Below are 13,035 nucleotides of genomic sequence, written 5' to 3'. Positions count from 1 at the left end.
CAGTTATAAAATGACAGGTTATTAATCAAAAAGCAAAATGAAAATTTTACAAGTTACCTTTCAATTTTAAATTTTAAAAATAATAACTGCACTAAACAACATTAGAGTGTTCAAACTATGTAGGATTATTAATAAAATATAAAACCTGCATTTAAATGCTTATATTTATATTCATCAAAGCAGCTTCTGAAAGGATAAAATTTTATATCCTTTGCCAATGAAGTGGTGCAAAATAGAGTTTGGCGGTTTTTCAAACCCAGTTTTTAAAGTAAATTTGTCACATTTGAAAACCAGTTTTCCAAAACACCTGTACTCCTCTTCTTCAAAAAAACAAACATTTTGAATTTTATCTGTTGGGACCGATTCGTCTAGCAGCTGAAGGCTTAAAAGACGTGATACCAATTTATTAACAATAAAAGGTACATCTGAATTTATATTAAATGAACTAAAAAATTTAAACACTGAAATAAGTTTGAAATTATTATATGCTTTAGAAGAACGAATTCAAGAAAGAAGTACAATTAGCAACTCTTTTGCTGTATTTGCACATTTCTAGTTCAGCAAAGAAATCTAGAGTACTTTCTTTAGCTTCAAAAACCGAAATTATTGAGTTATCTGGAAAGATATTATCTAGAATATTTCCGAATTCTTACATGGAAACCAATTCTGATGAAGAGCAAATTGAAGAAACTACTCATCAGAATAATGCTTTTTTAAAAGAATCCATGGAAAAATCAATTCAAAAGTTTCTTACAGACCCTGAAGAAAAATTTAAAAATCCAAAAATACTGAAAGCTGAATTTTCATTACTTGAGGCAATGTATAAAAGAACAAAAAAATTAGATTTCTAATTTGATGCCATGAAAACTATAAAACCAAGCTCAATAACTAGTGAACGAGTATTTTCAATTTCAGGCAATATTGTGTCTAAAATAAGAACAAGATTTAGCCACCTTTCAATGAATATTTTATGTTTTTTAAAATCCTATTTTCCTAGGAAAAATTAAAATTAATAAAAATAATATAAATATTATTTGAAATTTTTGTTTGAGTTTTTGTTATTTTGTGGAAGTGATATGTATATGTAATTCTTAATTTATATATATATATATATATATATATATATATATATATATATATATATATATAGACTTTGACATTGTTTTTTTAAAATTTTATATAAATTAAATAAAATATTTTCCTAATTCTATTTTTTTTTGACAAAAATTCGAAAACCAGCTAAAACCTGTTTTTTTGGAAATATTGAATTTGAAAACTGGTTTTTCCAAAAGTCAGTTTTTGTATAAACCCTAGTGCATAATAAAGAATATTATTTAAATTAAATTAAAGAAAGCTATAAAAATAAAAGAAATCTCCCTAGAATGAGATTAGCATTATTTATTATTTTCTCGCAATATTCCTGAAATACCTCAGGGGAAGAAAAAAATCTTCAAATGCCAATAATGAGTAAAAAAATTCAGCTTATTTGATTCAAAAATTGATAACTTGAAAATGAACATTTTCTGTTCAATATAATTGGCACTCTGAAAGAATAAAAGATGCTAATTATGAGATTGCATATATTTAAATTCTTTTGATTTTCATTGAATAACATTAATTTATTCAAAGATCCTCTGATTAAAAAACTGCACATAGTAAATATGTTGCACTTTTATACATACTTAAAAAAAGTTTATGCATCAATTCAGGGTTCTTTCAGTTGTATGTGTGTGAACATTTGTATGAAATAGTATTCTTAAGAAGGAAGAACAGAAGTGGTTATATAGAAAATGAATTTTTATTATTTCATTTTTTTCATTATTATGGCATTTTCATAAGATGCATTTTAAAAGTTCTTCCTTAGAACCATAATAATTTTGAACACAGAGTTTCAGAAAGAATTTAGGTGAAACAACATATCATGCTTAGTAGTATGTGTTAGATTCAGTATGGGATAATAAGAGATCGTGGCCCATAAAAGTTATAACATCTAAGTGAAGTCTCAGTTTGACAAATTCAAAATTATTTTTAGAATACAGACAAATTGAATATTAAATAACATACATAAAATACCAAATAAAATAACTAAGAACTGAACTAAAATTTATTACATCTTACAAATACATAATTAAGCAATTATTTTTATCCATTTTAAAATCATTTACAAAAATCTAATTGAAAAGATACTATTTTAATGAAACAGCTTTATAGGAATTTGTTCCACTTACTTTTCTTTGAATGATCATATTAACACAACTTTTGGCATTTTCCAGAATTGAACCATTTTCTGTGATTTCATGCATAGGCAAGCCTACATCTAGAATGATAACAATAGCCTCCTACAAAAAGAAAAGAGATTTTGAAAGAACTAAATAAATAATTTTAACTTACAAAATAGGCTTAAAATAGTCATTAATATACGGGTTTGATTTGAAAGATTAGTTCTATGCTATAGATCATCAAGATGGATCTTATAATTTTGAATTGTGACAAAATTATGAAAATAACACTGGAATCAGTACTTTATTTCCAACCAATAAAAGGATATCCGACTTACAACCAGATTTAATATGCATCAGTTATATACTTCCATCAAATATAAAATTTAAATGGAGTACAAATTAGTTATAGTCTGTTTTTTGTGGTCAAGAATGCATTTATTTCAAAGCAAAATGAATAAACAGATTAATCTGAGTACTGTCCATGACTGGCTACACACTTCACATCACTTTTTTCCCACATCTCAATCTTCCCACTCTCATCTTTTTGAATTTCATCTCTAAAAATGTTTCGTTTTTTGAGTCAATGCAAGTTACGGGCCAATCTTTTTATTCCTGCAAAAAAAAACCCCAGTAATTTTCTAAATTTTGATGCATCCATCGGAGCAACCAATAATCAGAAGGTGCAATGTCCTGCGAATATGGTAGGTGCTGTAAAATATCCCACTTCATTATTTTCAAATATTTTTTTACAAGTTTTGCGATATGAGTCCAAGTAATGTCATGCAGAAGAATAACTTTGTCATGCCTTTGTTTGTACTCTGGCTGTTTTTTGTTTTGTTTTTGGTAATGCATTTCTCAGACGAATCAATTGTAGCCTAAATTGATAATCTGTAATGGAATCAATGAGTTGTAGCAGTTTATAGTACACAACACCCTTTTGATCCCACCAGATACATAGCATGACCTTTGAATCATGAATACGACTTTGGTGTTGATGTCAATAACAATGACAGGCATGACATAGTATTTTTCCTTGAGGTGTTATCATAGAATACCCATTTCTCATCCTCAATCACAATACAACGTAAAAAAAAAAAAACATTTATTTGTTTCCTTTGAATTGGCTGTTCAAGTGAAAAATTAATTTTGAAAGTGTTTTGGTTTCAGTTCATAAGGCATCCAATTGCCTTGCATTGCCCTGGAACTGTATCGAAACTACTTGTTGAATCACTCCAATAATTTTGCAAGCTCCTCTTGCATTTGACTTATAATTTCATTAAATAATGTCTCATTTCTTTGTTTTTGAATTTTTTTGGCTAAAGCGAAACTTGTTTTCAATGCTGAGATCACCATTCTTGGAAAGTTGAAACCATTCCCTACATGATTTATCAGATGGAGCATTGTAACTGTAAATTCCTATAAGTTTCACTTTTCATCCAATTAAAGCAAAAAACTAAAACATCTCACAAATTCGGCTTAGTAAACATAAAAATTGGCATATTCAACATAGTAAAAAATAAGGTTTCATTTTTATGAAACTTAAAGCGATACAAACTAAATATTATTGGCAGATGTCTAACCTCTCTGAAAATACCGAAATCAGCTGTTACTAAGAAACATTCAAACAGCCATTTTTTGTAAACAGACCTAACTAATTTGATTCCCAATATTTATTTTAATATCTGAATTGAGTTTCAAAAATTGATCTAAGTTCATGTTACAAGTTACGATTTCTATCATTTTCAAGTATACAAAAGGATTCTTTCCATATTTAAAGTATGAGTAATTTACAACCAGGTTTAATATATATCATGTTCTTGCAAACCCCTATGCCCAAACCTTTATATGAATCAGAATTTGAATCTACAATAATCACATTTAAAACTCAGATTAAATGTAAATGAGCATAGTAACACAACCAGGCCCATGGCAACCTAAACTAAAAAATTATGGTTAAAGAAAACTAATATATATATATATATATATATATATATATATATATATATATATATATATATATATATATATATATATATATATATATATATATACAATTCATTTTTTTATATTTGCTATTCCAGTTATTATCATAGGAACAAGTAGTCACTATGAATATGATATTGGGACTCATAGTCCATTACATTTAAATTACAATTAATTGTAATGGACCATGTACATTTAATTCAGTACAATTAATTGTACTGAAATGTTTAGAATCTGCAATACAAATGCAAATTCCATTTGAACTGTCTAATATTTTTGAATAAATTAATCCTGCATCCTATTATGAGAAAATAATTTATATAAAGTATTCAGAAAGCTGAACTGAATAGTTTTAAAAATAGTGATTTTGTTAAGGTTAAATACCTTATTAAGATTTGATAAGGTTAGAGACCATATAAAGAAATAAAATTAAATAAGGGCAGGTGAAATATATATGAAAATAGGTGCATAAATAATACTGAAATACATTGAAGAATATGAATATAAGGAAATAAAAATTCCTTCAGATTATTTTCAAATTTAAATTAAATCATGACTATTTTTATTTAATTTAAAAATTTATCAAAACACTTTAACTCACTATCATAAAAATATCAATGATAGGAGAAAGGAAAACTTTAACACAAAGAATTATTTTAAGATGTAAATTTTTTACTCTAGGACACTTATATATTTACATATGTTAATTAATAACAATTTTTTTTTGAAAAACTAAATACTTAGAGTCAAAAATTTAAACAATGTAAATTTTTTCCATAAAAATTTAATACATTAAATTTTGAAATATAAAACAATGGAAAACTCCAAATTTCGTACTTCGCGAAATCATGTTTCTAAATCTGTATTATATGTAGTACTTTCCCAATTCTTTATATATAATATGGAAACATTCTTTTATTATATGCTAAATTAATTCCATTTTGTATAAATAACTTATATTAATATGAGCTTTTAAAATCTTTTTTATTCGACAAAAAGTAAGGAATTTAAATTGAAAGCGCCGGCAAAACTGCGAATGAAAAGCAGATCATCCCCAAAGTTCGCAGATAACAGGGATCATGTAGTAATTTCCCAATTAAGGGGTACAATATTCACTTTAGTAATAGAAAAATTGAGGGTAAATAGGCAAATAAATGTGGCATAATCTTGCAGTACTAATATACAAACAGGTATAGGCAGTTTAGAGTGCATTACAATGTTCACTAAAAAAGTAAAATTTTTTACGAAATTAGATTTCTGGCCCTACCTTTGTAACCGCCATGGTTTCTGTTTTTGGTTATAAAACGGATACAGTTAAGTATCGATAAAGAACAAAAAGGGACCTTTAAAGAAAACCAATAAAACGTCAAATTTTAGCACATTTTGGTTTGAAAATATTGATTTACGAAAGTAATTTCGTCCCATACTTTTGAAATCATTGTGAAAAGTAGCTAAAAAGGTAAAGATTGTAACAAAGTACGTTTGAAACATGTCATAGTATGACATTATCCCGTTTAAAGATTCGTCATTTTGGATTCGGCAATTTGATTGTAAGCAATGTATTTTGATTCGGAAATTGCGATTAGCTTAAGAACTCTGCGACGCTTTTTACTTTGGTTTTTACAGATTGGAGTAAGTCGTTGCCACCGGAAGTATACCCCTGATTCTACCGGATGTGAACCAAAATTCATCGGATATGACGTAACACTTTGTTGACGTCATACTGGTCATTTAGCGCGGGCTTTATCTAGCAATATTTAGTGACTAATCCTTTTTTTTTTTGCCCTGCTGTACGTGAGACGTGTGTATTGAATCTCTTACACCTTTTATTTGCTTGTGGAGATAAGAATTCATTTTGTTCTTTTATATATTATTAATCTATATTGTTTATTTATCTTTCATTATTTATTTATATTATTTAGGGTTTTTTTTTTACTTTACTTAACTTAATTAGAATTAGTATCACTGAACATACTAATTAGGGTTAGCTAGGAAACAAAAAAGTTTCTTTGTGCTTGTATTTTATATTATAAACTTTTATATTTAATTTTACTATTTGTTTTTCCGTAGATTAATTATATCTTATTATTATCTATAATCTGAAAGATTTTAATTTCCAGATTAGTGCTAACTTGGGAAATTGCTTTTTTTTTTTTTTTTACATTTAATTTGTGTATTATTTCAATTTTTTAATTATTCAGTGGTGTATTGAACTTGATAGTTTCAAATTTATTTGTGGTATCTAATAATAATCTTTAACATCTTCTGTATATTGAATCTTATAATTGTTTTCTGTTTTGCTGTATGCTTTTTTGGCAGTTTGTACAGAATTTTGTTACTATTACTAGCTTTTGATGTAGGCCTTAATGATGCCATGTCTGTTTTCTGTACTGTGGAGAAATTAAAAAATGAAAAATATAATCCCATTTTAATTTTCAAATTACTAATGTCGGATACTATCTTTGGACCTTCTTATTTGGATAGCTTACCAAATTGTGAAAATTCTTTTGCATTAGATTTTCAAACTGAAGCTCAAAAAGACATGCTTATGAAACATTCCCATAAAATCCTTTGTATTGATGCTACCCATGGCACAAACCATTATGATTTTTTTCTTCTTTCATTGCATGTGCAAGATGAATATGGTCAGGGATATCCTGTTGCGCATTTTATTACAAATGATTTAGATTTTCGTACATTAGTGGCTTTATTTTCTAGTTTACATTGTCGCATTCCTAATTTGAAAGTTAATACAGTCATGACTGATGATGATGGTTTTACTTTTAATTCTGTATTTGGTCCCGATATCAAGCATCTATTGTGTCAATGGCATGTATACCGTGCTTGGAAAAGGCAGTTGACTGTTAAAGTCCATGATAAATGTCTCCGTATGAAGATGTCGTATGAATTATTAAATATAATGAATGAAAAGTCTCTAGAGGATTTTGATAATAAAGTTTCAATTTTTATTAGTAAATATTTAAATGAATGCCAAAATTTTGTTGATTATTTTGTAAAAAATTATTCTACCTGCTATAGACAGTTTCCACATGGTGGTACCAATACAAATAATTACTGTGAATCGTTTCATAATCAGTTAAAAACTGTATATTTTGAGCGTAAATTTAATAGGCGCATAGATGAGCTAATTTTAACTCTTTTAAAGATGGAAACAGATAGGTTTTTAAAATATTCTTCTAATGTTGTAAATAATGTTCCATTAAATTCAAATTTCAATAAAACTATTAAAGAAAAGCATGAAATGGGTGTAAAAATTCCTATTAATGATACAGTTAAACATGATGATCAATGGTTAGTAAATTCATAGACGAAAAAGGGAATAGTATACTCAATAAAAAAAATTACAGATGTTTGTCTTTTATTAGATCATTGCTGTTTTAAATGTACTGATATTAACTGTACAGTACTATGTAGTCATTTGTATGTGTGTTCTTGTGAAGACAATAGTAACCTTTGCAAACATATTCATAAAGTACATTTATTGTATTCTGAAATGAAAACATACATAACAGATGATTTTTATGCTGTTGAAAATGAAAGAAATGCACAAGGAATTGAGCCCCAAATCTTAAATTTGGAATTGAAAGGTAATGTTTCGTCTGAATGTTTTAACACAAAAGAAGCTGAATGCAAAAAACTATGCTCCTAGATTTTGGAATTAATTAAAATTCCTCGTATTCAAGAAACTATGCTAACTAATGTAGTAAATTGTTTAAATACTTTAGTATCTGGTATGTGTGGAGTTGTCTGTCACAAAGATGATCCTGCTCCTGTCACGCCTCGGGTATATGTTGCTCCCAATCAAAAAATTCCTCCTCTGATTAAATTTTATAAAACTTCTCAAAGACAAAAGAGGAGAAAATCATTTCAGGAAAAAAATAGGAAACGGCAAAGATTAAATGAAAAAAATATTGATGAACCTGACAGTATTATAGATGCGATTGCACCTTTACAATCGTATCATGCGGGAGAAATTTCTAAATGCTTTAGTCGTGATGAAAAAAGTAATGATGATCCTGATGGTCATAAAAAGGAAATTCCTTTAAAAGCTTATTCTGCTAGAGAAAATTCTGTATGTACTAGCCTTAATATATTCAATAAATTTAGTAAGATGAATGTGGGTAACCCTACTGCAACAGTAGTAACTATTAATAATATCAATCTTTCTTTTTATATATTAAAATCTTTAGATCCTTTTGTTACTCGGAAAGAAGAGAATTATCTAAAGTCTGTGTCACCGAGCTTTAAGAAGGGTTGGCTTTATGATTCTGCTATTGATGCTTTTCTTTTTCTGTTAACCGAGAAATTCAGAAATTGTAAAGCAATAGAATCCTTGCAATCAGTTTTAATTTTTAATCAGAAGGATATTCTTAAATTTTCTTGGATTCAAGAGTTGCCAAATCTAGATTTATTAATTATCCCTGTCAATTTAAATTGTCATTGGACTTTGATTATTGTTAATATAAAACTTAAAACATTTGAATATTTTGATCCACTTGTTGGCAGACCAGATAATAATACTGCAATTTTGATTAGGAAGTGGTCTAAGATTTTAAATAAATTGCTTAATTCAGAAAGCCACTGGCAGATACTTTTTCCACCTCATATAAAACAAACTGATGATTTTAATTGTGGAGTTTATATAAGTTTTTATGCACATCAAAAATTGAATAAATTTTCTTTAACTCAGGACTTCAACATACTTTCATTTAGAGCCCTAATGTTTGAACAGATTACTAAAAACTTAAATTTTTTAAATCTTTTATTGTGAAAATTTTAATTTTTATATTAATTTAAAAATAATAAATTTGATTAATTGTTAACCTTACTTAATGGGAATTATCCCTTATCCCTTCTAAATTTTAAACACCATGAACAAATAATTCCCAATGGTTAATTTGAAGTGATTGTCTAAAGTTTTTTAGCTTTCTCTTAAGCTTAACTTTTAGGAAGTTCTTTTATTATTAGTTTCACAGAAGATTTAATGCAAGTTATGATTGCTAATCTCAGTGAGAATAGATAATTTTGGAAATGGAGTGCCTTGATGGTGTCAAGAAAAGGTAAGTGACTAAATTCAAAAATTTAAGTTAATCACATATTCAAAACAGGAAGAAACAAGCTCATAATGGAAGCAACATACTAAAAACGACTTAATATAAGTATATGATTGTGTTACTTTAAATTGTTCTTGTCTCATTTTAATGGGTTTATTAAATGTTGTTTGTTATTTAGTGAATGTAATTTGAATCAGTATATCAATAAAAGCTCACTGTTACCAAAATAGTATATATTTTTATAAGAAAAATAAATTAATTTTTTATACTGCAGTTTATATTGTTATATTGTATATATTTCAGTTTATTTATTTTCTCCTGTCTTAAAATAAAGGAACAAATTCCCAATGGTTTAGCTGAAAAGATTGTCCAGAAATTTCTGGCTTTCTTTTTAAGCTTTTAACTTTTAGGAAGTTCCTTTATGAAAAAAAAATTTAGTATCAGGATAAATCCATACCAGAAATTGTGGTGAAGCTTACAAGCCAGATAACAGCCTCTGGAAAGAGTTTACACTTTTGTCCAGGGGTCTTGTTACTCGGCTACAAACCCCAACGTCACGAGTTTGCTCCTTGTCCTCATCAATCTTCCTCATTGGTGACCCTGGCTCTGAACTAACAAATGTATCCAAACAAGAATTCAAGAAATAAAGCAGTAAGTGACAGCTAAGAAATGGAACATTTTCCATGCTATAGCTGCATTGTATTTAAAATTAAAATAGATCATTTAGATAATATGAAAATAATTATATTTCATTTGTTTAGTGTACATTCTTATAAGGGGGGGGGCATAGAAATCTGTATAAAAATTATTTAGATGTAGATGGTTAAAATATATGTAGAAATTTATAATGTTATATTATCTATTCATTGTCTGCATATTTCATCACTTTGCCATGCTTGTTGAAAATCTGCAAGGATATTGCTGAGCTTGATTTTTCTTCTTTCAGCTCATATAAAGATGTATAGTTCTCACACTCTGAAGTGAAACAAAACAATAAGAATATGCTACATTATTACTTTTCACAAATTACAGATTTTTATGATTCCATGTTATTTTATTTTTCCATTTATACCTATTACTTAATGATTTCTTTTTACATAGTTAATAAATATAATTAATCTTTGGTTATCAATTAATTTAATAAATGTCTCCCAGATACAGTTTTCTTTTCTTCATTTTGCAAATGAAACAAATTTATAAGTGCTTGGAATAGTATATAAAATTAGTGAACTTAATAAAATTCATCTATTTCTTTGGCACATTGGAGTACTGAGAGAATATCATTATAACTTGAAAGAATAAAATAAAAATGTCAAAATAGAAACAAATTTTATATTTAACAAAATTATTTATGATTTTGAAGATTTGTATTTTAAAAAAATTAATTATAGAGTGGCAATAAACTATCTAGCAAGGTAAAAAAAGAAAAGAAAAAAAGTACTGTTTCCTGATTTTATGTTTTATATAATTTACTACACAGCACATTTTTGCAGTGTCTTGCTTGGAGTCAGTTGACTGAATATTTTTTGGAAAATGTGACTAGGTTATTGCCAATATCCAACGTAAAAGGCCATGTCTATGAAATTAAGAATAAATATACAACATCTTTTTAGTCTTTTTTTCATAAGGTAATGAAGATATTTGTTAAATATTGTAAAAATTTTAATTATGAGTTAAGATTTTTTATAAGCAAAATAGGTATGTGATAAATCCTAATTTTAAAATGACAAGTGAATCACTAAAAAATCAGCTCATTCAGTTATAAAACTTTTCCTGCCAAATGCTGATATTGATTGTTTATGCTCATAGGGTGTGAGTGGGAAATTTCAATGGAAAAAAGAAAGGTAGAATGTGAATACTGGATTTTATGACTATACTTCCTACTTTTAAACTTTCAGCTTGAGAAAATAAGTTCTTGTCTTTTTTTTTTTTTTTTTCTTCTTCTTCTTTTCTAGGGAAGAGCTGATTTTCCGTTTTTTCTGTGAAATTCAGAAAGAATGAGTACCAAATTTATAGAAAAAAAATAATTAAACTGTGTTAAAATTCTGTAAAAAAAGAAGCCTCTCATAATATATGAACACTATATTTGGACTAGTTTTTCCTTACCAAATTTCATTTGAAGGCTATATTATTGCATGCAATTTTTTTTTGGGTGAATTAAATATATTGGATGTAAAAAACTCTGTAAAATTAAAGTAATTTTCATTTTTTTACAAATGAGGTTTCATTATAGTGTTGACAAGTTTTTTTTAACACATAACCAGTCTGAAGAATTAATAATTGTATGAATTTTTTATCCAAGAAATTTATATCCTAATATTGAAGACAAACTATTTCTTTTTATCTAAATGATGAATGAAACAGCTTGTCACTGAAATATTAAGCAATTTTTATTTTTAAGAAGTCAATCATGCGGTTATTTCTTTTAATAATTTTTCACATCTGATAGTTTAGCAACTTATGTTCCTTGCATTGTTTTTATTCGTGTAAAAACAAGTTCATTTTAATGAAAAATATCTTCAACAGAGTATATGTTGATAGTCTGAATACAATTCTGCAGTGCCTGAATATGACCTTTTTATTAAATAGACAACTGCTTAGGTCCCTCTAGATATTTTTTTTTTTTTGTGTGTGTGTGGTATTTCCGATAGTTTCATTTTGTACTGTCGCCTAGTGTACAAAAGCCGTGCAAACTTAATTATTATTATAAATATTGATATTAATTTTAGAATATTTTTCTAGCAGTTCGTTATTTACTTTTAGAACATTGTTCTACCGAAACTTTTATATTTTGTTGTTCCATAATTTATAAAAAAAGCTGCATTATAATTTAAAATAAATATATCAAATCTATAATTAAATATTATTTAGATTGTCTTTAAAAAGTCATAAAACTTATTTTGTGTTGAATTCTTCGAAAATTTAATTTGGCATTGCGATATACTGAACTTTAGAAAGTGATCCGCAATAAAAATTTTTGTTATTTCAGTTTGATGAAATTTTCTTCTTAAAACTGTTTATATAGATATTGTTAAGGAGAGGAAAAGAGAAACGACCCCTTGAGGGTTTAATTGGCATTCGAAGACTTCGTTTTAGTCCGGTTCACTATCTGACTTATGATCTTCAACTTCTTGGAAATATTCTTTATAAGAATTTTTATTATGATGAATGGGTTTATTTTTCCATAGCACTCCTTTAAAGACTTTCATTCTAAATTTCTAAACGTTATTCTGTCTGACTACTAAAAAACACAATTGCCCCAATGATAGAAAATCGTTTTCAATTGAATTTTTTAGAATTGCAAATAAGTCCTTTAATTCGACTTTAAGAATACATTGTGATCAGAGACGTGTTGAAAGGAGAGGGGATTATTGCTCCTAAATTTTTTTTTCCCGAACTTGCTCCACATTTTGGTACTTTTCATGATAATTCGACTGGAATATTTTATGTTTGATTCCTCTGATTTTATTGTACCGAAAATAATTACTAACGAATATACTTAATATCTTTGGAATGTGTGTGAGTATAAATTAATTATAATTAGTATATTAAAAATATTTTTAAAATTTTATATAAATTACAGGTAAAAACACGCACGGAAATAAAATAAATTTCATCGGAAAACTCATTTTTGTATTTTTAAAATAATTTAAAAAATGGTTTGTGTCTGATATGCTTCAAAATTATTGAAGGAAAAATTTAAAGTTTTAAATAATGTTTAGGTGAAAAATCTAATTCAAATTTTGAAAAACTCT

General features: G+C 27.0%; 1 protein-coding gene across 2 annotated transcripts in view; it reads right to left on the bottom strand.

Moving 5' to 3' along the window:
- LOC129956974 (X-ray repair cross-complementing protein 5-like) overlaps positions 1–5,569 on the bottom strand; it is a 39,430-nt gene extending 33,861 nt beyond the window's left edge. The window contains exons 1-2 of one of the 2 annotated variants that reach the window (XM_056069052.1): positions 5,473–5,569; positions 2,229–2,339 (exon numbers count right to left, since the gene is read on the bottom strand). In XM_056069052.1, the coding sequence (XP_055925027.1) occupies positions 2,229–2,339; positions 5,473–5,487 (126 nt within the window). In that variant the 5' untranslated portion in view covers positions 5,488–5,569. Of the gene's footprint in view, positions 1–2,228; positions 2,340–5,042; positions 5,118–5,472 lie in introns of those variants that run through there. The other variant, XM_056069053.1, reaches the window with a different exon arrangement.
- Between the last annotated feature and the right edge of the window lie 7,466 nt (positions 5,570–13,035).

This window comes from Argiope bruennichi, chromosome 11, assembly GCF_947563725.1.
Source record: "Argiope bruennichi chromosome 11, qqArgBrue1.1, whole genome shotgun sequence".
In the NCBI taxonomy this organism is placed as follows: Eukaryota; Metazoa; Arthropoda; class Arachnida; order Araneae; family Araneidae; genus Argiope; species Argiope bruennichi.
Note: the sequence above shows the minus strand (reverse complement) of the source record. Positions and strands in the feature narration are given on the sequence as shown.